Source organism: Anastrepha obliqua, chromosome 1 (genome assembly GCF_027943255.1).
Source record: "Anastrepha obliqua isolate idAnaObli1 chromosome 1, idAnaObli1_1.0, whole genome shotgun sequence".
Classification (NCBI taxonomy): domain Eukaryota; kingdom Metazoa; phylum Arthropoda; class Insecta; order Diptera; family Tephritidae; genus Anastrepha; species Anastrepha obliqua.
Genome location: NC_072892.1, coordinates 66,069,175 through 66,095,550, shown reverse-complemented (window position 1 = coordinate 66,095,550; position 26,376 = coordinate 66,069,175). Strand labels below are relative to the sequence as shown.

The 26,376-nt window shown below is 27.7% G+C and overlaps 1 protein-coding gene across 1 annotated transcript in view; it reads right to left on the bottom strand.

Moving 5' to 3' along the window:
* Positions 1–10,743: 10,743 nt before the first annotated feature.
* Positions 10,744–26,376, bottom strand: part of LOC129253421 (uncharacterized) — a 227,452-nt gene continuing 211,819 nt past the window's right edge. Inside the window, exon 5 of the mRNA XM_054891789.1 lies at positions 10,744–12,139. Within this exon, the coding sequence (XP_054747764.1) occupies positions 11,496–12,139 (644 nt within the window). The 3' untranslated portion in view covers positions 10,744–11,495. The remainder of the gene's footprint in view (positions 12,140–26,376) is intronic.

Below are 26,376 nucleotides of genomic sequence, written 5' to 3'. Positions count from 1 at the left end.
TTATTTACAACTTGCTGCGATACTGCATTAAGCTGCGCAAATCTAGGCGCCTGTCACTAGTAACTCACAATGGACGAAGCTCCAGACCTGTCAAAATACTGCTATCAGGACAGTCACACGATGCCTTCTGATGGCCTCCCTGCAACACCTTCACAACGAGGTTTCCATGCTTCTGTTCAGGGAGCATAGCAAAATGCTAAGAAAAGAATTTCTGCTTGGGTATTAACTTAGAAATTACCGCTGCAGGCATTTAATAGAGCCTGAGCCACCTTCCAGGCGTGTTAGGAGGCATCTCTTCAACTGCGCTGGCGAGATCCAGGACAAAACACAACTGCAACTACTGGACGGACAGTATATGGACAGACGCTAAACGACATTCAACAGGAGACTCTCACCACCGTTTCTTTGGCCGAATTGCGTTCAGGATATTGTAACAGGTTAAACTCCTACTTATCCAGAATCGATCCCGATAATACTCACTATATGTCCGGCATGTGAAAGCACACCGCTCAATACAAGCCACCTATTCACATGTGCTCTCAGGTTCACACACCTAACACCGCTCTCCCTCTGGACCCAACCTGTAGGAACAGCATGTTTCCTGGGCCTACCGTTAAATGAGTTAAACGACGACGATCGGCGATTATACCTCATTGGTAGGGCCCCAGTCAACTGCTACAACAACAACTTGCAGGTGAAGTTGGAGCTAAGTATCATATTCATATAGATCGTCGAACAAAATTGAAAATCAAATTGAATGAGCTCACAAAGCGCATATTAGATGTGCGTCGAAGATTGAAAAAAAGCGCTAGCTAAAGTGTATTTTATCTGGATGAAGAGCTACTTTGCAGAAGACAAAATGTTATTGATGAGCTGGTTAATCTTTTTCGAAAAATTTAAGGCATTAAAAAAATTTGTAAATAACATAACAGATTAATATCTGTCTGACATAAATTTTTACTTGGTAATTTTGCAACTAGTCCAATTCTAGTCACTTTCCAACCACTTTAAATTTTTTTTCCTTAAATTTTTTTTTACTTTAAAATTTTTTATTTACTTTTAAATACCTACTATTTTTTTATTTTTAAAAATTTTGTTACTTTAAACTTTTTTTTTACTTTAAAATTTTTTATTTACTTTTAAATACCTACTATTTTTTTTATTTTTAAAAATTTTGTTACTTTAAACTTTTTTTTTTACTTTAAAATTTTTTATTGACTTTTAAATTTTTTTGTTATTTTTTTAAATACACCTCAATAGTGCCTACTATTACCAAATACCTGAAAAAATAAATTTTTTATTTCTAAAAATTTCGTTTACTTTAAAATTGTTTTTAAACACACCTCAATAGTGTCTACTATTACCAACTGCTTGAAAAGAATTTTGTTTTTTACTTAAAAGTTTTTTTTACTTTAAAATTTTTTATTTACTTTTAAATTTTTGTTCCTTTTTTTTTACTTGAAATTTGTTTTTTCCTTTTTTTTACTTTAAAGAAAAAATTGTAGTTTTTTTTAAACATATTTTACCACCTACTTGAAAATAATTTTTTTGTTAAAACTTAAATATTTTTTTTACTTTAAAATTTTTTATTTACTTTTTTTTAAACACATCTCAATTGTGTCTACAATTACCAAATACCTGAACAAATATTTGTTTTTGTTTTTAAAAATTTTGTTTAGCTTAACATTTTTTTTAAATTTTTTAGTGTCTTTTATTACCAACTGCTTGAAAAGAATTTTTTTTACTTTAAAAACTTATTTTTCACTTTAAAACTTTTTTCCCGCATATTTGAGCTCGGCCTTGAATGAAGGAGAAAGCGCAGCGTACGTGGAATGAAAACACAAAATTTTAAATTGTCATTACTACAAACAAGAAGTAAAATCCTCCTACAAGAACCGTCGCTGCTCAAAAACAGATCAGACTACACTCGGGGACCGATCTTAACTTCAAGAAAGACTTTACGGTACGTTTTCCACCGAGGGCCGAATGGAGCAAAGGGAAGGTGATTGAAAGACACGATATACCGATGGTTCTAAGATGAACTGTGGTGTGGGAGCTGGCTTCTATTCGGAGCCGCTCAACCTATCTCAGTCAATTACGTCTTCCTGACTATGCCAGCGTGTTCCAGGCAGAACTGTTAGCGATCAGAGAATCATACAAATCACTAAAACTCTACAAGGAAGTTGGTGCAAGAGTAGCTATCTTCTCAGACAGTCAAGCAGCTATAAAGGCCTTAGACTGCAACTCCATTTCATCCAAACTAGTCTTACAGTGTAGAGAGGAGCTGGAAATGCTTAGTCATTGGCTTGAGATCACAGGAACGTACGGGGTAATGAGATAGCGGATGAGCTAGCAAAAAAAGGTTCGACACAATACAATAAAGGCATCCATTGCTTCACACTATCATGGCTTTAGCCGACAGAAGATGGAAGCAACTAACTACATGTATTACAGCAAAAAACACATGGTCGTCATACAAAATCCAAAGGACGAATGATCTGTTAGGATGCTCTTGGCCAAACGTCTTACGCATCACTGCAACCCTTACAGGCCATTGGAAAGTAGGGGATCATGCAGGTAGACTCAACATACCCTTCAATCCTATCTGCAGAAGCTGTCGAGCGGAAGCTGTCCACTACTTATGTGAATGTGCAGGGCTAGCTAGGGCACGACTCCGTTCCTTTGGTAAGCCTTTCTTGTAGCAAATTAATGAGATCTCAGACATAAAGAATTTGCTGCTACACTTGGACCTCACTAAATGGATCTGACTTAGAAGAAAACAAAACAAATATCATTAAACGATACGGTGGTAGTAAAACGGTGCTGGTCACTAATTAGGATTATTTCAGTGGAAATACTCAAGCACTTCAACATCAACAACAACAAGAACTACAAACAAGAAAACACCGTTTTTTTTCAATTATTATTGCATATAAATTATTGCTTTCTATTTTGAAAATATTAGTATTAAATTTAATATACATTTGTATATAATAAGAGCGCCAGGCTTGGAAAATAGCCTGCAGAGTATCAACTATTTGTGTTCATATGTACGTGCACATATTTATCATTAAAACTATTTAAGATTTCATACATACATATAAAAATTCACATTAAACAATTTTTTCTATTGTGTGTGGTTTTCGCTTGTTGCATTTTTTGATTTTTCTTCGTTTTACAATATTATTATTTTTGTTTCCTTTATATACACATAGAATAAATATTTTCATTTTTCTCTTAGTAAGTTAAAGAAAAAACATTACAATATATTATTTTATACGCAGGGTTGCATTTTTATGTGTGCATGTAATTGAACAGCTGGCAAACAAAAACTTATTAATTTTTATATTTCAGTGTTTTTTGTTTTAATATAATTGGTTATGTACATATATTTACATATACATATACATATGCACGTAAGCGTTTACTTATTCGCATATAATTATTCATATATTCAAATATTATATAATAAAGAAGTGTGAGCCGTAAGCTTTGGCAGCCAGTGCTCCGTTTTTATTCTAAAATAATCATTTAATTGTTGAATTCCATTTAATAAATAAATAAAAAAATAAAGAAGTTTCTTTTTGTTAGCATTACTTCAACAGTTTTGTGGCTTCGCTTTAAACTACTGTCACATAAAAATGGCGTTAAAATTAGCATAAATATATAAATATGTATGTCTATATGTAATTATTAAACCATTAAAGATCCGTCCACTCTTTCATATTTATGTTTTTCCATATAAAAACTTTTAGCAAAACACATAAAAGGATATAGGTATAAAAAATAAAAATAAATATTTTACAATAAATTCAAATATCTGGTTTTGAAACCAAGTGAAACAAAAATATAATTTATTTAAAAATTCAATTGCGTAGCTAATTAAACTTGCGCGTATATAAAATTATTATAATTGAACAGATTTTCGAAATTATTGGCAAAATAATAAATAATGAAATATTAGCGCTAATCTTCACAAGCTAATTAAAGGTCAACACAAGCGGCAAGCGGCTTATGGTAATGAGTGCGCCTGCGACTAGGCAATATTTTCATTTTCTTATACAGACGAAGGTGTAGCGCAGATTTTTGGCATTGAATGTGAATTTTTCTCATTTCACTTCTTTTTTTTCGTCAAATACAATACATATTAATATTACAATAAAGAACTGACATTGATAAAATTATTTATATTAAAATTATAACAATATTAAATTATACCCTTAATGCTACTCGCTCATATTGCGTGTGTTTGGAAATATTTACAGTAGATGTTGTTGTTTTGTTTAGTTTTTGCTATACATACATACATACTAATAAGAAATATTAAAAGGTATTTAGGCACTAGAGTTCATTATTTAATTATCGCATATTAAGAGATATTAAAGATGTATTCATATGAAATGAATATGCAGACTTTTTGAAAGACGAAAATTTTATTCCAAAAATTAGTTTTAATAGTTGAGGGTAGGATAGCTTTAATGTGGCTGCGGTCATTTGCTGAAAATCGAAGTCAGCTGAATTTTCAAGTAGGTCTTGCTAATTATGATAAATTATGTCACTAAGTTCAACTAGAGGAATAGTAAATTTTCTGAGAATGCATTTCAATTTAAATTCAAGACATGGAAAGCTAATAAATTGTGCTTGGAATGAATTTTTATAATTGAAATATATGGAAGCGATTCGCTTGAACATTTCGTGCACAAAATACAAAAACAAAAAAAAAAAAACAGTTGTTAATATGTTTTTAATTGACTTGTGCATTTATATGAATTTTTTTCCAAAAAATGTGTCAGCTCCTATAAAAATGTATATACACAAGAGGCCTAAGAGAATGAATTTTTCGGAATGCAAATTTTCTAGCACTATACATACATACAATAATAGTGTAAAGTCGAACGATGACAGAAAACGCGTAACGTAAAACCATAAAAAAAACATTAAAAAAATCAAATAAAACGTAAAAATGTATAAAAATATGTAAAAAAGTAAAAACAATTAAAAAATATGTAAAAAGAAAATGAAAATATGTAAAAACAAATATTGAAACAAAAAATAAAATTTAAACAAAAACAAAATGTATGTAAACAATAATGCAAACAAGTAATTGTAAACACAAAAATATTAAAACAAGTTAAAAAATTACAAAGCTTAAAAATAAAAATCTAAAACAGTAACAAAAGCTAAAAAAAAAATTTAAACGTAATAAAAAGTTCGAAAACTAAAACAAAATTTAAAAAGTAAATAAAAATGGTAAAATATAACAAAAAACTAAAAAAAAAATTGTTATAAAATACCAAATTAAAAAAAAAAATTACCAACCAATTAAAATAAAAATGTAAAAAAGTAATAAAAACTAAAAAAACAAAATTTTTAAGTAATAAAAAGTACAAAAACTAAAAAAAAATTTTCGAAGTAATAAAAAGTACAAAAACTAAAACAAAATTTTAAAAGTAATAAAAAGTGAATAAAAATCGTAAAAATATAGCAATAAACTAAAAAGAATCTTAAAAAAGTAACAAAAATCCAAAAAAAAATTGTTATAAAATAACAAAATTAAAAAAAAAATTACCAACCAATTAAAATAAAAATCTAAAAAAGTAATAAAAACTTAAAAAAAAAATGTTTAAGTAATAAAAAGTACAAAAACTAAAAAAAAATTTTCGAAGTAATAAAAAGTACAAAAACTAAAACAAAATTTTAAAAGTAATAAAAAGTGAATAAAAATCGTAAAAGTATAGCAATAAACTAAAAAGAATCGTAAAAAAGTAACAAAAATTCAAAAAAAATTGTTAGAAAATGACAAAATTAAAAAAAAAATTAACAATCAATTAAAATAAAAATGTAAAAAAGTATAATAAATACTTAATATTTAATAAAATAATAAAAACTAATAAAAAATTTTAAATAAGAATTAAAAAAAAAATCGTAAAAAAGTAACAAAAATTCAAAAAAAAATTGTTAAAAAATAACAAAATTAAAAAAAAAAATTAACAATCAATTAAAATAAAAATGTAAAAAAGTATAATAAATACTTAATATTTAATAAAATAATAAAAACTGATAAAAAATTTTAAATAAGAATTAAAAAAAAAATCGTAAAAAGGTAACAAAAATTAAAAAACAATAGCCAGCCTTAAAATATAAAAGTAAAGTAAATGTAAAAACTTAAAACAAAACTAAAGAAAAAACAAAAAAGGGATAAAAAACAAATATTAAAAAAGTAAAAAATTAAGAAAATAACAAAAATTAAGAGACAAACTGTAAAAAATTTAACAAAAATTAAAAAAGAACTTCACAAATAAATTTAAAAAATGCAGAAAAAAAATAAAAAAAAAAATAACAAAATTAATTCAATACTTAACTCTTTTCGACACAGAGTTTTGTTGGAAATGATAGAAATGTAAATTTTAAAACAATTTTCCATACACTTAAATTTTTCTTTTTTTTTCTAAAAATATATGTATGCAGTGCATTCTTCTACAAAAATTATAAAAATCCAAGTTAAAAAAGAAATCTAAATTTCATATTTTTTAATCAGAATTTTTAGACGAATTTCCAGTATGTGGTCAATTTGTTTTTGTTTTTTTACTAGTTTTTATCATTTACAGCTACAGAACATAACTTTTAATGGGTTTTCAACGAAATTTTGTTTGTAACCAATCAGATTAATTTTCATTTTAAATTTTTTAAGATTCGTTTTTAATGTTTTTATAAATGGAAAAAGGTTTGAAAGAAAAATAAAAATAAATAAAAAAAATAAAATAAAAAATAATTGAAAATTCATTGAATTAAAAATTATTAAATTCGTAACAATTTGAGAATTCCAAATTATAATAATGAAAAGAAGTGATAAAAATCTACTACAAATTAATACAATAAAATAAAAAAAATTAAATTAGAATTTGAAGCGTAAAAATTAGAAATTAAAAAAACTAACAAAAAACAAAAATTAGCCAATTTTGATAATTTTATGAAGCAATTTTATTATATTTTTTTTTTATATTTACTTAAAAAAATAAAATGAGTTCTTACTTGCAAGTCAAACTTGGAACTAGTCACTAAGACAAAATATTTTGAAAAGGGTGTCATAAATTCAGTACCAGTAACACCATTTTTAATGTCTCTTAGGTGTTTTAGGCTCTGTTTTTTGCGTTGCCTTCGTCAGAATGTCATAAGAAAGTGCTTGAAAGCACTTGGAAAATAGGCTAAGCAGATGCAATTGAGGCAGCCTAGCCGTTAGCCACTTCAAGAAGCAAACGAGTAACACTTAATACTCAACTGCAGGATATAATTTTCTTTTGATTTTATAGCTAATTGAGTTAGATATCGAAAAATTGATAATGAAGAATATTTTTACATTCATTGAATATTTTCTACATACAGCCTGCGAAAAATGATGACACAACCACATTTTCACCAGTTTGCACTATTTTTATTTTATTTTTCTATTATTCATTATCTTTTTATAAAAGTATAACTCATTTCGAGTAAAACTCATATAAAACGGAGTTTCAAACTTTTCGTAAAAATTAGATGAACTGCATAAAAAAATTAAATAAATTTAGAAATTTGGCTTTTTAGAAATTAGTATTTCTAGAAAGATTTTTGGTATGCTCCATTAAATTTTAGCATAATAAAGTGCAAGTTTGAAGTAGCTCAAAAATTCCGTGGATTTGGAAGAAAGTTTCTGAGATTTTTCTAATTTCTGTATAAAATTTTTAAATTATATTTATATGACTTTTGTCATACAGTGAGCTATACTTTTATTTATAAAAAAAAATAAAAAAATAAAAGTAGTGAAAATTGTTCAAAATGCTTAGGGGTGTACATAAATATTTGCAGAAAACATTGGGGTTTGTTACCCAACTGACTTCGTCGAATACGAATATTACTAACCAATTTAAATTATAAAATGTGTCTCTTAGGAAACTTAACACAAAATATAAATTTAAAAATTTATATAAATATATAAAAAATATAAATTTTTAAGTTGAAATATTTATTTAAAATTTATATTTATTCGCAGCTCGGTTGAAAATTTACCCCCGGTTCTCTGTTAAAGATTTCTTCTTCAACATTTCGAATGCATCAAATTGTTAATTAATATTTTTAAATAGTATAGTTTTTTTTAATTTATGGGTATTTAATTTAAAAGTCTTTTTATTTTAGTAAGTTCTTTTAAGAAAATAAATTACAAAGATTTATGGAAGTCTCTTAAAAGCTACTGATTATTGTTTTTAATTTTAACTACAGCTCTTAAATAAATATTTATACGCATAGAGATTAACTTAGGTATTTTAGGTGTATTTTGAATGTAACAAATTTATTTTAATGATTTTTTTGGCGCAATGGCAATTACAGCTCAAAGTTTTTATTGAATGGAAGTGTGTTTAGCGATTATTAAACAAGAACGGAAATGGCATTTGGTGGGTGGGATATATTTAAGAATGTACGAAGCACTTAAAAATATTTATTTACGTATAATTTTGTGGTTCATATTAAGAAATCTCAATATTAAGTTCGATTAGATTTACATGTATGTTTGTAGGTATTTTACATTAGTACAATGGAGCGTAATTTATTAGTCTTATCAAATTAAATTTAATGAGAAAAGTGTGATATGCAATGTTTTCAATATATTTTAAGAAATCTATATACATAAATATTGCAGCCTTATTTTGTAAAAACACAAAAGAAAGCAACTAATTCAAATTTTTATAAGGCGAAAATTCTGATTTTGAGATAATATATAAAGCGTTTCCAGCTATTGGACGCCCGATTCTCCAATAGGAGTTAAAGGAAAAATATATAATTACATACATATTTTCAGCGCATTTTTTTAATTTTAATTAACTTAGTTTTATTTCATTTCAATTTAATTACTTTTTTTAATTTATATATTTAAAGTTCTTTATTTGGTTTTATTTTATTTGACTTTAATTTATGTTTTATTATTTTATGTTATTTTATTTAATTTTTTTTAAACCGCGTTGCAGCACCAGGCCAATACTTTTTTATTTAATTTAATTTATTTTGCATCTAATTTTATATTTTCGTCTTTGTTTTGTTTCATTTAATTATATATAATAATTGTTATTTCACTTTTTATTACCGCAGTATGTTATTATGTTTTTATGTCAATTTAATTTTTTTATATTATTTAATTTAATTTATTTTATTAAAAGTTTGTATTTTCGTATCTTTTTATTTTATTAACCATTTTTTTTACTATTTTTCCCTTTTTGTTTTATTTGATATTTTAAAATTTCGTTAAATTTTATTTTAATTTTAAATTTTTCATTTTATTAAGATTTAATTTTTTTGTCATTTTGGTTTCATTTAATATTAATTTAACATTATGCTAACTTTTAATTTTTTTTATTAAACACTTTTTTTTTAATTATAATTAATAAATTCATTTTTTATTTTTCATTTTCATTATTACAATTTTATTTTTGTTTTTGTTATTTTGGTTTTAGTTAATATTGTTTTATTTTATTTGAACATTTTTTATTTTATTTTTGTTTTTGTTATTTTGGTTTTATTTAATATTGTTTTATTTTAGTTGAACATTCTTTATTTTAATTTTATTTTTTATTTTATTAAAAATTTATTTTTTTGTCATTTTGGTTTCATCTAATATTATTTTACTTTATTTTAACATTTGGTAAACTTACAATAACTTTTTTTATTTAAACCTTTTTTGAATTATAATTTTTTAAATTAAAATATTAATTTTAATTAATTAATTAATTTTTTTATTTTTCATTTTGGTTTTAGTTAATATTGTTTTATTTCATTTCAACATTTTGTTAAATTTAATTTTTTTATTTTATTTTATTTAATTTTCTTTTTTTATATTATTTTATGTTTTTATATTATTCTATTTTGTTTTTTATTTTTTGTTTTAGTAAAGTTTGATTTTTTTGCCATTTTGGTTTTATTTAATATAATATTATTTGATTTAATTTTTTATTTTATTTTTGTTTTTTGTTTTATTTAATGAATTATAATTAAATTCATGTAAATTTAGTTTATTAGTTTTTATTATTTTATTTATTCCTTTATTATATGCTTTATTTTCGTTTTTGTTTTGTTTAAATTAATTCTATTTAATTAACTTTTTTATTTAACCTTTTTGTTTTATTTTAATTTTTAATTATTTTACTTAAATTTTTGTTTACGTATTTTACGTTTTTGTTTTTATTTCGGCGTTTATAAACCTATTTACAACACAAATATTTTTTTATTTTATTTAATTTCTGTTACATTTAATTCTTTTTTTTTTGTTTTTTTTTTCTTTTGTGTGATTTAATTATACTTCATTTTAAGTTAATTATTATTTTAATTTAATTTTTTTATTTTTGTTTTACTTTTTCATTTAATTTAATTTATTTTATTTTAATTTAAGTTTTTTTAATTCATTAAATTCATTAAATTTTATATTTTATATATTTTTTTTAATTGCATTTTTTTAATCTTATTTCCTTTACTTATTCTTATTTCTTTATTTTTAGTTTTTAAATTGATTTTTTAGTTTTTTCATTGTATTTAATTTAATTTATTTTATGTATTTCATTGATAATATATTTGTTTTTAATCATTACTATAATGAATTTTTATTTTTTATTTTAATTATTCAATAAAATGTATGCATTCACGATGAAACAAATTCCAGCGTTAAAATAGTATCTACTATACTTTTCTACAACTGATTGCGGAGTAGTCCAAAAAACAATACTATTAATTTAATGCAATGCCCGTAATGTAAAAGGGCTCGTATTTTAACCTGGCTTCATCCTTCGCACCTTTAAATTTGTATACTAAAGTATAGCTTATAAAAATTTAAAAAGTATTAAACTTAAACAGTTGCGTTTTTTCAAAGCTTTCTTTAAATTTTTTCAAGTATTATATAAGCAAGTGCGTGTTAAGAGTTAAAAACAACGCTAAATCGAATAGAGAAACTATTCCTGGCATTACATATACATAGTATAATAAGTCATCTCAAAGGTTCTTGTTTTCTTAAGACAAAACAATGGTTTTTGTGTCTGTAACACAATTAGTGTCCAGCACTAGGTAAGTCTTTGCTGGAACAGCGCATTTATCTGGTTCATATAACTGTAAATTCAGGTGGCCATAGTCGGTAAAACCTTTCTATGTATGTGTACACAGCCGATACCTGAGCTGTAGTTTTAACTACTTAAAATATTTTCTAAAAGCTTTTAAAGAATGCAGTTGCTCGCTCTAACGGTAATTCCCTGATATACTCGTACATACATCTACATTCTCTGTGCAAAATATTTTATCTCTGTTCAATTCTCACGATGTTCTCCTACAGCTCTCTTTCACCGTCTCTTCGCCGCTGATGATGCTGAACCTTCACCTACCTGACCCTTCGCCCCCTCCACCTGTTCCTTTTCCTGTTACGTTTCCGCGCAATAGTAGAGCACAATGGTAGGTGGCTTTTGGCCGATGATGTATGCAATCGCCGGAGACTATTTAGCGCTACTGCTGCAACGATTCATGCTCTCGGAATAATTGCGATTGGTGGCGCTGGTGGTAGTGGTGGTGGTGGTGGTGGTGCTAATATCTGAATGGTTTACATGATTGCCATCTGCGAAACTATATGGACTGGCGCCAGTAGTGGTACTGGGACTGCAGCTGGCCGCAAACATTAAATCATCAGCATTTTGCTGCTGCTGTTGCTCTTGTTCTTGCTGTCGCGCTTGTTCATCAACTTCCTCTGATACCTGCACGTGCGCCCCATTCTCTTCCGCCTCTGCATCCTCATCTTCAAACTCATGCTCCTGCTGATGATCTGCATTATTGTCAACACTATCAACTGCCATTGGCGTGACGTCTTCATCGGTATAAGCTTGTGGTTCAGCTGTTTGTGGTTCCTCCAACTCTTGTGGCTCATCTTCAAGCAGCTGCTCCAATTCTTGCTGTTCGCGTTCTTCCTGCGGTTGTTCAGTATCGTCTGTTTGTGGCTGTTGTTCTTCTCGAACCGCACGCAACTCTTCTTCCTCTTCATACACTGGTTCGCGTTGGTGATGTTGTTCCTGCTGGCGACCGTGTGGCAGTTGTAGTGCATCCTCGGACATAAAAACGCCCAACGGCAGATGTGTCTTCATGTGTGCTGTAGAAAAGGCAAAAAACACAAATGCTTTTAGTAATTATGAAATTCAATTACAATTAGAAGAATATGTGAAAATAAATAAAAGAAAATAACAAGTCTGACAAATAAGTTTCGCGCAAAATGCAATATACAGACTTAGGAAAGCAGCGAGCAAATTGTTCATAAGAGCATTAAAGTTACTACCCAATACACTTAAGCTACAGAGATAAATACATATGTAAATAACATAACACTGAGAGCGATGTAAAGAAGATAGATATGCATTGAGGTATGTACATATGTATGTATATGGCAGCAAACCAACAGCTGAGAAGCATTCTAGATACGCATACAAAGGCTGGCACTCTTCCATACTAAATATGAACTGTATCGCGGATTATCTGCTACAAATTATATGTTAGCCGCACAGAGGAGCTTAATGTAAACTATTGCAAAGCTGCAAGCTGTTGGAGGCACAAGCTGAGGGAAACAGATGTTGAATGAGAGGAAAAGTACCACGCCCAGAAAATAATTCGAGATCCCTAATAGACTGGGCTGATCAAGAGGAGGGGAAATACATTCATATATTATTAATTGAACTCTATACAAGGCGGGTATTTTTAGAATGAAGCAAGAAGATTTTTTACAGTACAATCAAATAAGAAACAAATATATATATAAAATAAAAATACAAACAAATATATATACAAAATAAAAAAATATATATAAAAAAAAACTTAAATGTAAAATAAATATAAAAAAATAAAGATAAAAATTGAAAATATTAAAAAATTAAATACCCAAAATCAAAATATAATAAAATATAGTAAAAACGAGTAAAATAAGAAAAAATAATAGAGGAAAAATTTAAAAACACGAAAAAACGGAAAATATTAAATAAAATAAATTTAATTGAATGGAACAATTTAACAAAACAAAAACGAGGACAATACAGTAAAATAGTGTAAAATATAAAAAAATAAAGTAAAACAAAATAAAAAATGTAAAAACAGAATAGAGAAAATACAATAACATAAAACAAAATATTAAAAATATAAATCAAAAATCAACAAAACAAAATTAATAAAATGAAATTAAAAAAAAAATAATTGTAATACTATACAAAAATTTATAAAATTTAATACAATAAAACAAATAATATCAAGTTAATTAAAATAAAATTAGAAATTAAATTAAATATAATACAATCTAGTAAATCTAGTGAAAAGATAAGCCAAAATAAAGTATAGAAAAATATAAAAAACATAAAAACATTATTAAATATAATACATTAAATGAAATAAAATAAATGATAGCAAAATAAAAAAGTTGAATACAATGTAAACGAGTTACATAAAATAAAATAAAGCAAACTAAACAAACAAAATAAAATAAAATATAGGTAAGTTAAATCGAATATAATAAAGTAAAACTAATATTAAAATATTTGAACAAAAAATATGAGGTAAAATAAAGTATGAAAACGTGAAATGAATTAAAATAAAATTAAATATGTGCTTATGTATGTGTAAATACAAGGTAGGACAAAATTAATCCTCCGACTTTGTTTTTGAAAAACTTTTTTACTAAAAAAAAAATGCAATGAGTGGTGGAAATCTTTATTTTGATCTTTACGCGATCGATCCATTGTCTGTCTGTTTCTATACTGTAGCTGTCTATTTTACAACTGTCAGATAAGATTGACCTACGACGCCATTTGTAAAACTACAAATCTTATTAATTTTACGCCGCCTTGAAAATAAGTAATTTAATAAACAGAAGCTAAACAAAAACAGCAGCAAAAATTGGCAGTCGTCTTCATTAATAGCAAACAATTATGTCTGGAACGTAAACGAAATGCAAAATCAGACAGATGGAAAGATCTTACTCCCAGAATGTGAGTGGAAAAAACCATTACCCTAACAGCAACACCACATTTAAAATTCTTTGTAACAGTCAGATCTTGAAGTAGAAAGAATACCAAATATTTGTTAAATTACAGATCGCAGAAAGAATCTTATCTTATAAAAATCTTGTTGACTCAACAAGCTTGTGACGCTGAGCGTATCAGAGGATAAAGCAGAAAATTAAAAGTCTGAAATTTGATTAAAAGAAGAATTTTCATAAGTAAAGAAAATATATCAATGTTTTGCGATCTCGCTTGCCTAGGTTTTACTGCTTTATCTGGTATTTACAGTTAATACTTAACAGAACTTGCGAGCTCTGTTGAATTTTGTGTACTTTGTTTTTTGTGTACAAAAGAGAAATTTTGATGTTTTGATTTTTTATGTTTTTTGCACTTTTGATTACTTTGTTTATTATAAATTACCAAGTTTTTAAACTAAAAAATGCTGAAAAGGGTAATTTTCTGCACACAAATGCTACAGCACACAATGCAATTCATGCCAATTAATTTTTGTGGCTGCTAATGACTCTGCTTATGCCCGAAAGTATGTTAAAAATTATGTTTACATTACAAATGTATGGTTGTTGGTATGTATTAACAAACTTTTCCCCTCGGTCATACATACACATACAAATGTATATGAATGCTAAAATTTATTTAACATGGGTTGACAGACTGACGAATACATCATTTGTTGGATGCTTGGTCGCGCTCGTCTTCCGATTTGCGGCGTGCATCTTGACATTTTTCCTCAAATGGCGGCTATTGGAAAACACTTTTTCTATCATTTGGTGTTTCATGCCCACCGTGAATTTCAAACTCAAGCCCTGCCGCATCGTAGTCACGCACAAACCCATTCGGCTACGGTGGCCGATATACAATAGATAGGTAATTTACGAAGCAGAAAAATCAGGGTTTGAATTCTTGTTATCTTTCCCTTGCCTTGCTACAAAAGTGTAAACAATTCTCCTTTAGTTAAATTCTTCGATTGTATTTTAACTAAGCGCACTAGCACTTTCAGCTACCGTCTAACATCTACAGAGGCATTTCGAATTGTTGGTTTTGGAATGTCTTTTATCCTTTTATTACACAAATAGTTCATTAATGAACAGATGAAAGACAACGCAACAAAAAGTGAGAAGCTGTAGTGAAGCTATTTGCTAATGTGAAACTTTTTGTAGCAGACTCCAATACAGCAAACCGAAGAGGGGGCACAGGGGAACGGAAAAACGTTATTAAGTTCAGCGAAGTAACAAATACATTAACAAAGACAAATTATATAAACAAAAAAGCATAATCAAGTATCAGAGTGTTTACACGCCAACTACAAAGCACGTAATTATGTACACACAACGTGCGCTGAAGCGTTCTAAACGTCGAAAGGGCGTATGCAGCTGCTTAGGCAGGATACAATTGGCGGGTGACAGGCGACAGGAGACAGTGGGAAACAGTAGATAACAGACAGCCACCAAAAAGGACTCGGCGAGTGATGAACGTACAAAGTTGAGTAGTGAGTGCGACTATTTGCAGCTGTATTTAAAGCCGCACACACGTTAAAAATCTCATCTTCATCAATTCGACACTGATGAGCTGTACAGTCGATTGACGTTGATGGGCGACGTCAGCCGTATGTGTGTGTGTGTGTATTGCTGAGGATGGATGGATATGTTTGATGAGCCTTCAACAGATGGGTTTGTTTTGATAGCTGCACAGCAGGCGGTGCAGGGGTGATTACTTTGTGTCTATGCGTGTGTGTGTGTGTGTGTACGCAACTAACTAATGATCGATCGTGCCAATTTAAGGATATGAACACAGGAACTCAAATACCCAAATTTGTCCCTTGTTATTTTGCTTTTTTTTTATAAATTGCATATTGCCGGGAAATTTGCGTGAAAAAAGGTCATAAACAAGAAAAAAAAAACCCCAAAAAAAAAAACGTTTATGTTTATTTACAGACTTTGTGTTTCACTTTTGTTACCACACAGTAGATACTGTCAAAGTAACAAGCAATTGATTATTGTCACACCTTTGTTTTGTTGTTGAATGAGCGAACATAAGGCAATGGACAAGGTATTACATATTAACTACAGTGCGCAACAAACTACTGGCGCCGCAAATGGACGTGAATTCTTTGAAAACTTACAGCTGATAGTTTTTTACCTATTTTATTTATTTATTTCTATGTTTTTTTTTTTTGTTTTCGTGTTTGCCACCTTGAGGCGCCTCCTTAAATGGCCACATTCACAACGCATTCGCATAGATCCTGGCTAGAAAACTATTATAATTTACTGGAAATATCGCAACTTGTAGACGATGAATGTCGTATGACAGATAGCCGCAGCTGCCTTAGAGGACAACAAGGGATAAACCTCAAGGATCACTACATTTCTTTTTTTACAGCCATAAACGAGCCAGTAACATTTGTAATAGACTGCAGGCAGAGTCAGAGCAGCTGGTCGCATTTTGGTAGCACTACTAGAATAATTAATAACTTAGCAAAAATTTCAGGAGAATTGTGCATTAAAAAAATTCTCACGTACAGACATTCAAAACAATTCACAAATTCAAAAGTCGGGTGTGAAAGGGTAAAAAAATTCAAAGCATACTCTAAAGGTGATAATTTGAAGCGTGAGTTGAGTTGGCAACTAAGTAATAGACACACACACATACATACATATAATGTTGCTCAATGCCAAGGTTGCGGTAGATGCGAATAAGGATAATAATGATAATGATATGGTGCGTCAAACAATGGTGCAAAGGATGCAAATTGTGCTTTGTGAAGAAAACGGATGTCAGCATCTAATAGTGAAGGTGCAAGAAATGGGAGGAGCAGGTGATTGGTATAAAAAAAAGGAAAACAAAGGAAACGAAATAAAACAGAATAAAGTAAAGCGAAGTAAATCAAATTAGATAAAAAACATATGACCAGAAAAAATTAAAATCATTAAAAAAAATAAAGTGAAATGAACTAAAGAATATTTAAGAGTTAACTAAAAAATGAAATAGAATAAACTCAAAACAGATAAAAAAAAATAAAAAATTAAATTAAATTAAATGAATTAAAAATGGAGAACATAAATAATGTAATAAAATATGATGAAATAAAATAGAAGAAAATCAAATTAGATAAAAAATAAAATAATATATAATAAAGTTATATAAAAACTAAAAATAAAAAAAAATCAAATAAAATAAAATAAAACGAAATAAAGTAAAATAAAAAAAATAATACATAACAAAATTATGTTAAAAAATAGATAATAAATATTATAAACGGAAACAAAATAAAATAAAAAATAGACTAAAAAAAAATAAATTTGATGAAATCAAATAGAAAAAAATCTAATCTGATTAAATATAAATGGACAATTAAGTATACACAACAAAAATATATACAAAAATCAAATCAAATAAAACAACCCAGTCTCTCCCAGTTTTATCATGACTCAAGATGGAACTTGGACTACTTCAACTGACCACACTCTTAGAATACTTCTAGAATCTCACTTTCCAGGCTGTGTTGCCAACTTACCTGCACTTCCCATCACTTTTCAGAGTAATTATGGGAATAGATCAGATCTAATCAGCTCTAATAGCATCTCTACAGCAATACTAAGCTTTAAAAAATTTAAATCACTAGGTCCTGACAACATTATTCCAGCAGAACTTCAAGAAGGACTGGAAATTCTACTGCCTTGGTTAACAAGGATCTTTAACAAGTGTTTAAACCTCTCTTACCTTCCGACAATTTGGAAGAAATCGAAGGTAGTATTCATTCCGAAAACGGGGAAGCCTTCACACTGCAAACCAAACGGCTTTTGAAAAAGTCTTAGATGAGCAAATCAAAACCCAACTTGATACTAAGTTGATCTCTGAGGCACAACATGCCTACACTAAAGGGAAATCGACTGAAACGGCACTTCATTCACTGGTGCAAACAGTGGAAACTTCCGTTCACAATAAGGAGTACTCTCTTGTCGCATTTATGGACATAGAAGGTGCTTTTAATAATATTGAACCCAACGCTATTTTGTCTGAAATTGCCAAATTGGGTATTAATTACTCCATCCGAAAGATGATGGAACAAATGCTCCAAAATAGAATAATCACTTCAGAGCTTGGGTTAAGCCGCATGAGAATGTACGCCGTCAAAGGCACTCCTCAAGGCGGAGTACTTTCACCCCTTCTCTGGAATCTCGTTGTAAACAGTTTGCTTCGAAATCTCGAAAAAGCAGGCTGCAAGGTTGTAGCCTATGCAGATGATATTGCTCTCTGCGTGTCAGGCAAACACCTGAATACCCTCACTGAGCTCATGCAACGCTCAATCAATATTCTGTCAAAATGGTGCACCGAATGCGGATTAAATGCGAATCCAGCAAAGACAGATCTTGTTCTCTTCAATAGGAAACAACAATCTCCTCCACTGCAAACAATAACTTTAAAAGGGGAATCATTACTCCTATCTATCATTACTCCTATCTCCTGGCTGGCAAAGCAAAAGGCATATAATATCTCTTATCACCGGTCTAAGTGTTCAGAATTCTGTCCAAGTTATCTGGATACCGGGTCACAGTGGATTCGAAGGTAACTGCAAAGCTGATGAGCTCGCAAGAGCTGGAGCTGCGCAATCAAATGTTAGTAACTTACCCACAATCCACATTCCGCTCTCAACATGTAAAATGCTCATCGAGGATTTCACAGCATTGCTGATCGGAGGTGGCGAGTGGAAACTACTTGCGTTACGACCAGACAAATCTGGCCATCCTACAATCTGAAACAGACAAAAACCCTTATAAGTCTTTCGAAACACGAACTAAGGCATATACTATCTCTTATCACCGGCCACTGCCTTTTGGGCACTCACGCACGTCGGCTCGGGGTTCCTCAAAACGACCTGTGCAGATACTGCGAGGACGAAGATGAGGAAGTATCGAGCAGACATTTGCTGTGCAGTTGTCCCGGTCTAGCCAGAAGTCGACTCGCTCTTCTAGGCTCTCCAACAATTGACAATCTTTCAGTACTCTCGGACCTGAGAAACGAATCTCTCATCAAATTCTCGAAACGAATTAATATCTTTGACAAAGATCTACAATAAAAATCTCGGTTAGGTGGGGAAATCATTTAAAATAATGAGCTCTAGGGCAACACAACGGACCCAACTTGTGGTCTATGTGGCACTCCGATGCGGGGTCACCCTTAAACCAACCAACCAAATAAAACAAAATTAAATAAAATAAAACAATGCATAAAAAATTACTAAAAAAATTTATAGATAATAAATAATATTAAAAAGTTTAACTAAATGCAGTTTATTTAAATAAAAATATAATAATATATAAAAATATAATAAAAAGATTAAATATGATAAAATCATATAAATTCTAAATATAAAAAATAAAATCATATAAAATTTCAAAAACATAAAGTAAAATAAAGTAAAACAAAACGAAATAAAGTAAAATAACATAAAATAAAATGAATTAAAAAAAATAAAAAATGTAAATAATATAAAATATACTAAAATAAAGCAAAATATAAAATATGACAAAATAAAATTATATAAAAATTGTAATATATATGCAAATAAAATAATAAAAAAATGAAGTGAAATGAAATAAAAATTAACTAAAAAAGTAAAATAAAATAGGATCAAATCAAATCAGATAAAAAAAATATATAAAAAATTAAATTAATATTGAAAAAATAAAGTTATATAAAATAAAGTGAAATAAAATATAGTAAAAATAATTAACTAAAACAATAAATTACTATGATAGAATAAAGTCAAATCAGATAAAAATATTCATAAACAAAATTAAAATTAAAAAAAATAGAATAACATAAAATAATATTAATAAAATCATGTAAAAATAATAAATAATATAAAGTAAAATAAAATCAAATTAGATAAAAAATAGTAATAAAAAAATAAAATTAATTAAAAAAATTAGGTGAAATGAAATTAAAAAATTAAAATTAAATAAAATTAGTTTTGAAAAAATAAAGTAAAATAAAATTAAATAAAAAATAATATAATAATGTATAACAATAAAAAAATAAAATCAATATAGTAAAAATAATTAACTATAAATATATATTATATAAGCAATTTAAGTTAAATAGAATAAAATCAAGCCAGATAAAAATAGATATAAAAAATAAAACAAAATTAAAAAATAAAATAAGATAGAATAAAATAATATATAATAAAATTATGTTAAAAATAAAAAATAAAAATAAATGAAATATAATGCAATACAATAAAAAGAATTTAACTAATAAAATAAAATAAAATCAGATAAAAAGTATAAAAAAAAACTAAAATGTAGTTAAATTAAAAAAAAAAATAAAGTAAAATAAAACAAAGCATTAAAAAATACAATAAATTTAAATTTAAAGAAATTACGGCAGAACATAGAATAAAAACAATTAAAAAAATATATAATTAAAAATTATTAAAAATGCACCGATGCCAATTTTTTTATATTGAACCATCCATGCCACCCTGCGTGCTTTTCAACACCTTCCTGAAACCAATCCCGTTATGGGAGTATTTAGTAATTGCACTTTAAAGAAATTTATATTCTATTCGTATTTAAAACTTGTGGTACGCAATATTTTCACGTTTGCCATCTTTGACTAGAACCAACGACAAAAAAACAGTTATTTCCAATTGAGGTTAAATGGACTTTGACTTTCCATTCACTTCGAGCACATTTGAAATAATTTGACAGCCTTAAAATGATACCCACGCTTTATTTAAAAAAAAATTGATCTATTGTTCATAGGCTCCTCCCGAAACCATTACGCAATTAAAAAAATTCTGAAAATTACAAAATAAAAAAAAAAAAATTTCGTGTTTTTTTTTATTTTTCATTTCATTCTTGAACAGTTGTGAAGAGTTAAAAGAGGAACTAAATAATATCGATTTGTAAGGAGTTTATAAAAAATGTATGGAATAGGAATTCAATGGCAGTTTTCAAAGCATTACACAGTGGGAATTTTTTACAAATTTTGCTGAAAAATGGCCAAGTTTAAAATTGCTCGTAAATGATTTTGGAAGAGATTGTCTAAGCCCGAATTTTACTTTTTTTGATATCAAAGCTTACCCTTAAATAAGGGTATCTTTGTGAAAAATTCGAAAATCCGGTTTGGCATTTTTTTATTGTAGCTCTAATCAACGACAATATATGTATACCGGCAAGTACGCAAATTTCCAGTCGCTTTTAATAGTTCAAATCATCTCCTAGCTACCTAAAAACTTAAAAACTAGTTTTGTTTTTCAAGATCAAACCTGGAATATTTTCCGGAAAAATTTCAAAATATTTATATAGGTATAAGTTTTTGGAGTTGCTGAGTCCGAATTCCTTATCCATTTATCCTGGCGGGGTCAAATTGAAGGTCAGTTCAAGGTCAAACGTAGAATATTCACCGGAAAATTTAATTGCTGAGTCCGAATTCGTTGTCAGTTCGTCCTTAGGGGGTCAAGAAAAAAATAGTTAATACAAAATTATTGATTGAAAAGAACAAGCCAGCAAATTAGAAACAAATCATCATTAAAATGAAATTAAAATTTTTTGAAATGTGAAAATCGCTTAGCACAAGACAAAGCCGTTCACAGTTCTTCTCCTCCGTTGCTTAACAATGCAAGCACCAAGCAATCAACACTTCACACAAAACCTCTCTGACAATATTATTTCTTGACTTTTTCACGCGCTTTGGCATGCGCAAATAAAAACATAACAAAAAAAGAAAAAACAACTGAAAGAGCAACAACAAAAACAATTAAAAACATTAAAGGGTTTCAACGAAGTTGAAAGATCACGCAATTGTTTAACCACAAACACCATTTGCGTTCAAACTGACTGACTGACTGCCGGCTGTCTATGACTTCAACCGACCATCAGCACATCAGTGCATCTGTTCGCCGCTGCCAGTTAGTCAAATCTAACTGACAGAGATAGCGTAAAACAAAAAAAATAGAACCAAGTCAACGAAACTCAATAAAGGCTGGCACTGGCTGGCAGGACTGACTGACGGTCGCTCTAACTAAGCAAGTGTGTTGTGCATACATATAACTGTTGTTGTTGTGGTACATGTGTACAAGACCGTCAGCTCCTCCTGCGGCTTTTTGGCATCTTTGCCGCTTTTCTGTCTTGCGACTCTTTGTCTGTTGGTCTGTCTGTGGGTCGGTGTATCTGCAGCGGTGTGCAAGCAGCGCAGCATTTTGTTTGCTGCGGTTTTTGTTTGTCTGCTTATTGTATATGAATGCTTGAATTGCTGCTTAAAAAGGTCCTCACAAAAAGCACATTTGACTTAAGTACAGTAAATACAGCATTTAAATAAATACAATGATGGACGCACGCACACACTCACACGCGCGAGCATATTTGTTAAAGGCACACATGCATATTTGTTTCTTTGCGGTTATACTAATATACATAAAATATATCTATGTATATGTGTATGTATGTATTTATGTGTATTTGTTTGCTCATGCTTTGTCAGGAGGTCGTGCACAAGGCATTCAGCCATGCAGTCAACCAAAGTCAAGTATGAAAATAAACTTAATTTAATTAAATACGAGTACTCTAAAACTTAACAAGGATGCCTTCAGCTATACAAAATTTATATATGTATAAGTGCGTACATATGAATGTAACTACATATGGGCTTATAACTATTCATGAATTATGGTATGCAGTATAAAGGGTGTTCAAGAAAAGAATGTAAAATATTTAATATGTTAATAGCCTGGAGCAAAAAAAGCAAAAAAGTTTGCCAAAAATTCCGAGCCACTGAGCGGGTCTTAGAAAGAGCTCGAATATCCTTCAGAAAAGATGTAGTGCCAGTTTGGAAATGGAATGTCACTTTGAACATCTTATGTACGCCTAATTCTCTTTTTACACGATTTTTTTTTTACACGAAATGCTTTCTTTTAACACCATTTTCAATATTTTATGAATTTTTCTTGAATTTAATAGAGCAAATAGGCTCAGATTTTTCGACGCATGTGCGGAGAGTTTAAATTAGTCTCAGGAAAAGTCTCTAAGACTCGAAGGATTTTGCTCTCGCCGTTTAATAATTCTCTTCTCGTAATATATTTAATAAATTGAAATGCGTAAGCACGAAATAAAATCTTAAGTGAACTCTAAAAAGTATTATTTTTAATTTTTTTTTTACCTAATTCTCTTTTTACACGAATTCTCTATTTACACGCATTTTCTGTTTTTGCTTTGTTTGTGTGTTTGTACATATTAAATAAACAGTTTACTGGAAATAAGAATTTGTCATAACTCCAAAACCGTTATTTTATAAATTCATATTTATTAGGACTCTTTTGCTACTTTTGGCCCATACTAAAAGGTGGCATAAAATTAATCACCCTATCGAAAGTTTTGTAATTTCTGCAAATAGCGTCGTACGTCAATGATATTCGTAGACAACGGCGCTTAATGGCCAAAATAAAGATTTCCATAACTCAAAATAATTGTTTATTTTACTTAGTAATTATTATGAATTTTTTACCAAATAAAAAAAGTAATATTCAAAAACAAAATTGGATGACTAATTTTGTGCCACCTTGTATATTTTACGCCTTACGTATATTTCACTTTCATTTTTTTCTTAACACCCTGTATATGATTATAACTATGTATGTAGGCATGTAGGTATGTAGGTGGTAAGTGGTTTATTTACAATACAGTTACATATAATATTACCCATAAGGCGCGTGTAGTGCATAAACGAGGTCGCACAGAAGTCACATTTGTAAAAACGTTCGCCGGTATGTAGGCGCATATGTTTGCGCAGATCTTTCTTGAGGAAAAATTTTCGCTTGCATACATCGCATTCAACGCTGGGCGCTGTAAAGCATATTAAAATTTGCAAGAATTCGAAATATATGGTTTCTGTTTGTTTTTGGAATTGAATTTTTAGCAAGTAATATATGTTGTTTCTTTAATTGGTTTATATGGCTGGCGTTTACGGTTTAGAATTTTTTAATTTTGTGTATTTAAGTAAGCCGAAATTGTTGGTTAGTTTTTGATTTGTTTTTTTATTTTTATTATTTGATTGTTAAATTGTTTTTCAAGTCTTGTTTATAGAAAAAATAAAAAGAGATTTTAGATAGCAAATAAATTTAAGAAAATCCGATTTAAATTTAGAGCACGTTTTAAAATCAATTTTAATTTTTATATAAACTAGACTATCTTTTTTGAGTAGTTTAAAATTCCCTTATTGGTTTAAGATTTAAAAACTTTTAAGTGTTTTTTGTGTCTGTGGTTTAATAATTTCTTATTTTGTAATATTTTATAAAAAATTTAAAAATTGTTTTTAGTTTCCCCTACTTTTTAGTTGAATAACCTAAAAAATGTCCCTTCACTTTTACGTATTTTAATGACAAATTAGTTAGTTAGTTTAGTTTTGAGAGTTTTACTGTTTCTGTCACTATTTTGGCATAATAGTTTTTTGTTTTAGTGGTTAGCTTTACCCGCCTTTTAGTTTAATGAATTAAAAACAAAACAAATTTGCGTCCTTTTTTATTATAACGAATTGAAATGAGCACAAAAAAACATTTTTTTTTTTAATAACAAAAATTGTGTTTGCTTTCTTTCTTTTCATATATATTAAAACAAATAACATCGTTTGAATAAAAAAATATTTAACGAATTAGAATTTAACAAAAAAGTTGGAATAAAATAATTTATTTTGTTTCCCTCCCCTTCATTTTAACGAATAGTTCGAATAAAAGAAATATTCCTTTCCTTCTTTTACCTTAAACAAATTAAGATCATAAAAAAAATAGTTTGAATACAAAATTTGCTTCCTTTCCTTTTATTATAACGAATTAAATTAAAAAAACAAAAATAGTTTGAATAAACAAAAATTGTTTTGTACCTTTTCCCTTTATTCTAATACTAAAGAATTAAAATTAAAAAAAGTTTGAATAAAGAAAAATTGTTTTCTTCTTTTAATTTTATTTAAACCAATTAAAATTAAACAAAAAAATATTTCGAATAAAAAAATATTTAAAGAATTAAAATTTAAAAAAAGGTTTGAATAAAAGAATTTATTTTCTTTCCCTTTATTTAAACGAATTAAATTAAAAAACAAAACACAAAAATAGTTTGAATAAAAGAAATAACTTTTTGCTTCCTTTAACTTTATTTTAACGAATTAAAATTATAAAAAAAAATTGTTTTTCCTTCCTTTGTCTTTATTTTAACGAATTAAATTGAAAAAAATTTTTTTCCTCCTCATTTTAACGAATAGTTCGAATAAAAGAAATATTCCTTTCTTTCTTTTATCTTTTTTACATTAAAATCACAAAAAAATAGTTTGAATAAAAAAATTAAATAAAAATTCCTTTTATTGTAATGAAGTAAACTATAAAACAAAAATTGTTTGTGCACTTTTTCCCTTTACTTTAATATTAACAATTAAAATAAAAAAAAATAAAAAATTGAATAAACACAGTTTTGTTTTCCTCTTTGAATTTTGTTTTAACCAATTAAAATTAAAAAAAAAAAATAGTTCGATTAAAAATATTTAACGAATTAAAATTAAAAAAAAACACTATAAATAAAACTATTTATTTTCTTTCCCTTTATTTTAACGAATTAAATTAAAAAACCCAAATAGTTCGAATAAGGGAAATAATTTTTGCTTCTATTACCTTTATTTAAAAAAACAATTTTTGAACAAAAACAAATAAAACTATTTCACGAATTCAAATTGAAAAACAAAAAAAATGGTTTCTCCTTATTTTACCTTTATTTTAACGATTTGAAATTAAAAAAAAAAAATGTTTAAATAAAATAAAATTAGATTTTGCTTTGATTCCCTTTTTTTGTGGTATTAAAACAAAAATAAAAAAAATGTTTGACAGAAAAGTAATTTTTTAACATTCCTTTATATTTATTTGAACGAGCTAAATTAAAAGAAATTATTTTCAGTAAAAAAAAATTATTTTTCCTTCTTTTATATTTATTGTAATGATTAAAGTTAAAAAAAATTGATTAAAAAGCATATAAATATATTTATCGAATTAAAATTACAAAACAAAAAAAATTAATAAATAAAAATTAAATTTTCCTTTTTTGCTTAATTTATTGAGTTGAATTAAAAAAAAAATTGTTTAAATAAAAAAAGGGGTTTTGCTTCTTCTCCCTTTATTTGAATGAATTAAAATTAAAAAAAAAAACATTTGTTTAATAAAATGCAAAATAATTCTTTAATAAAATGAAAGATTTTGTTTGCTTCCTTTCCCTTAATTTTAACGCATTAAAAAACAAAAACAAGTTCCAATAAAAATAATTTGTTTCTGCTTCCTTTCCCTTTAGGCACA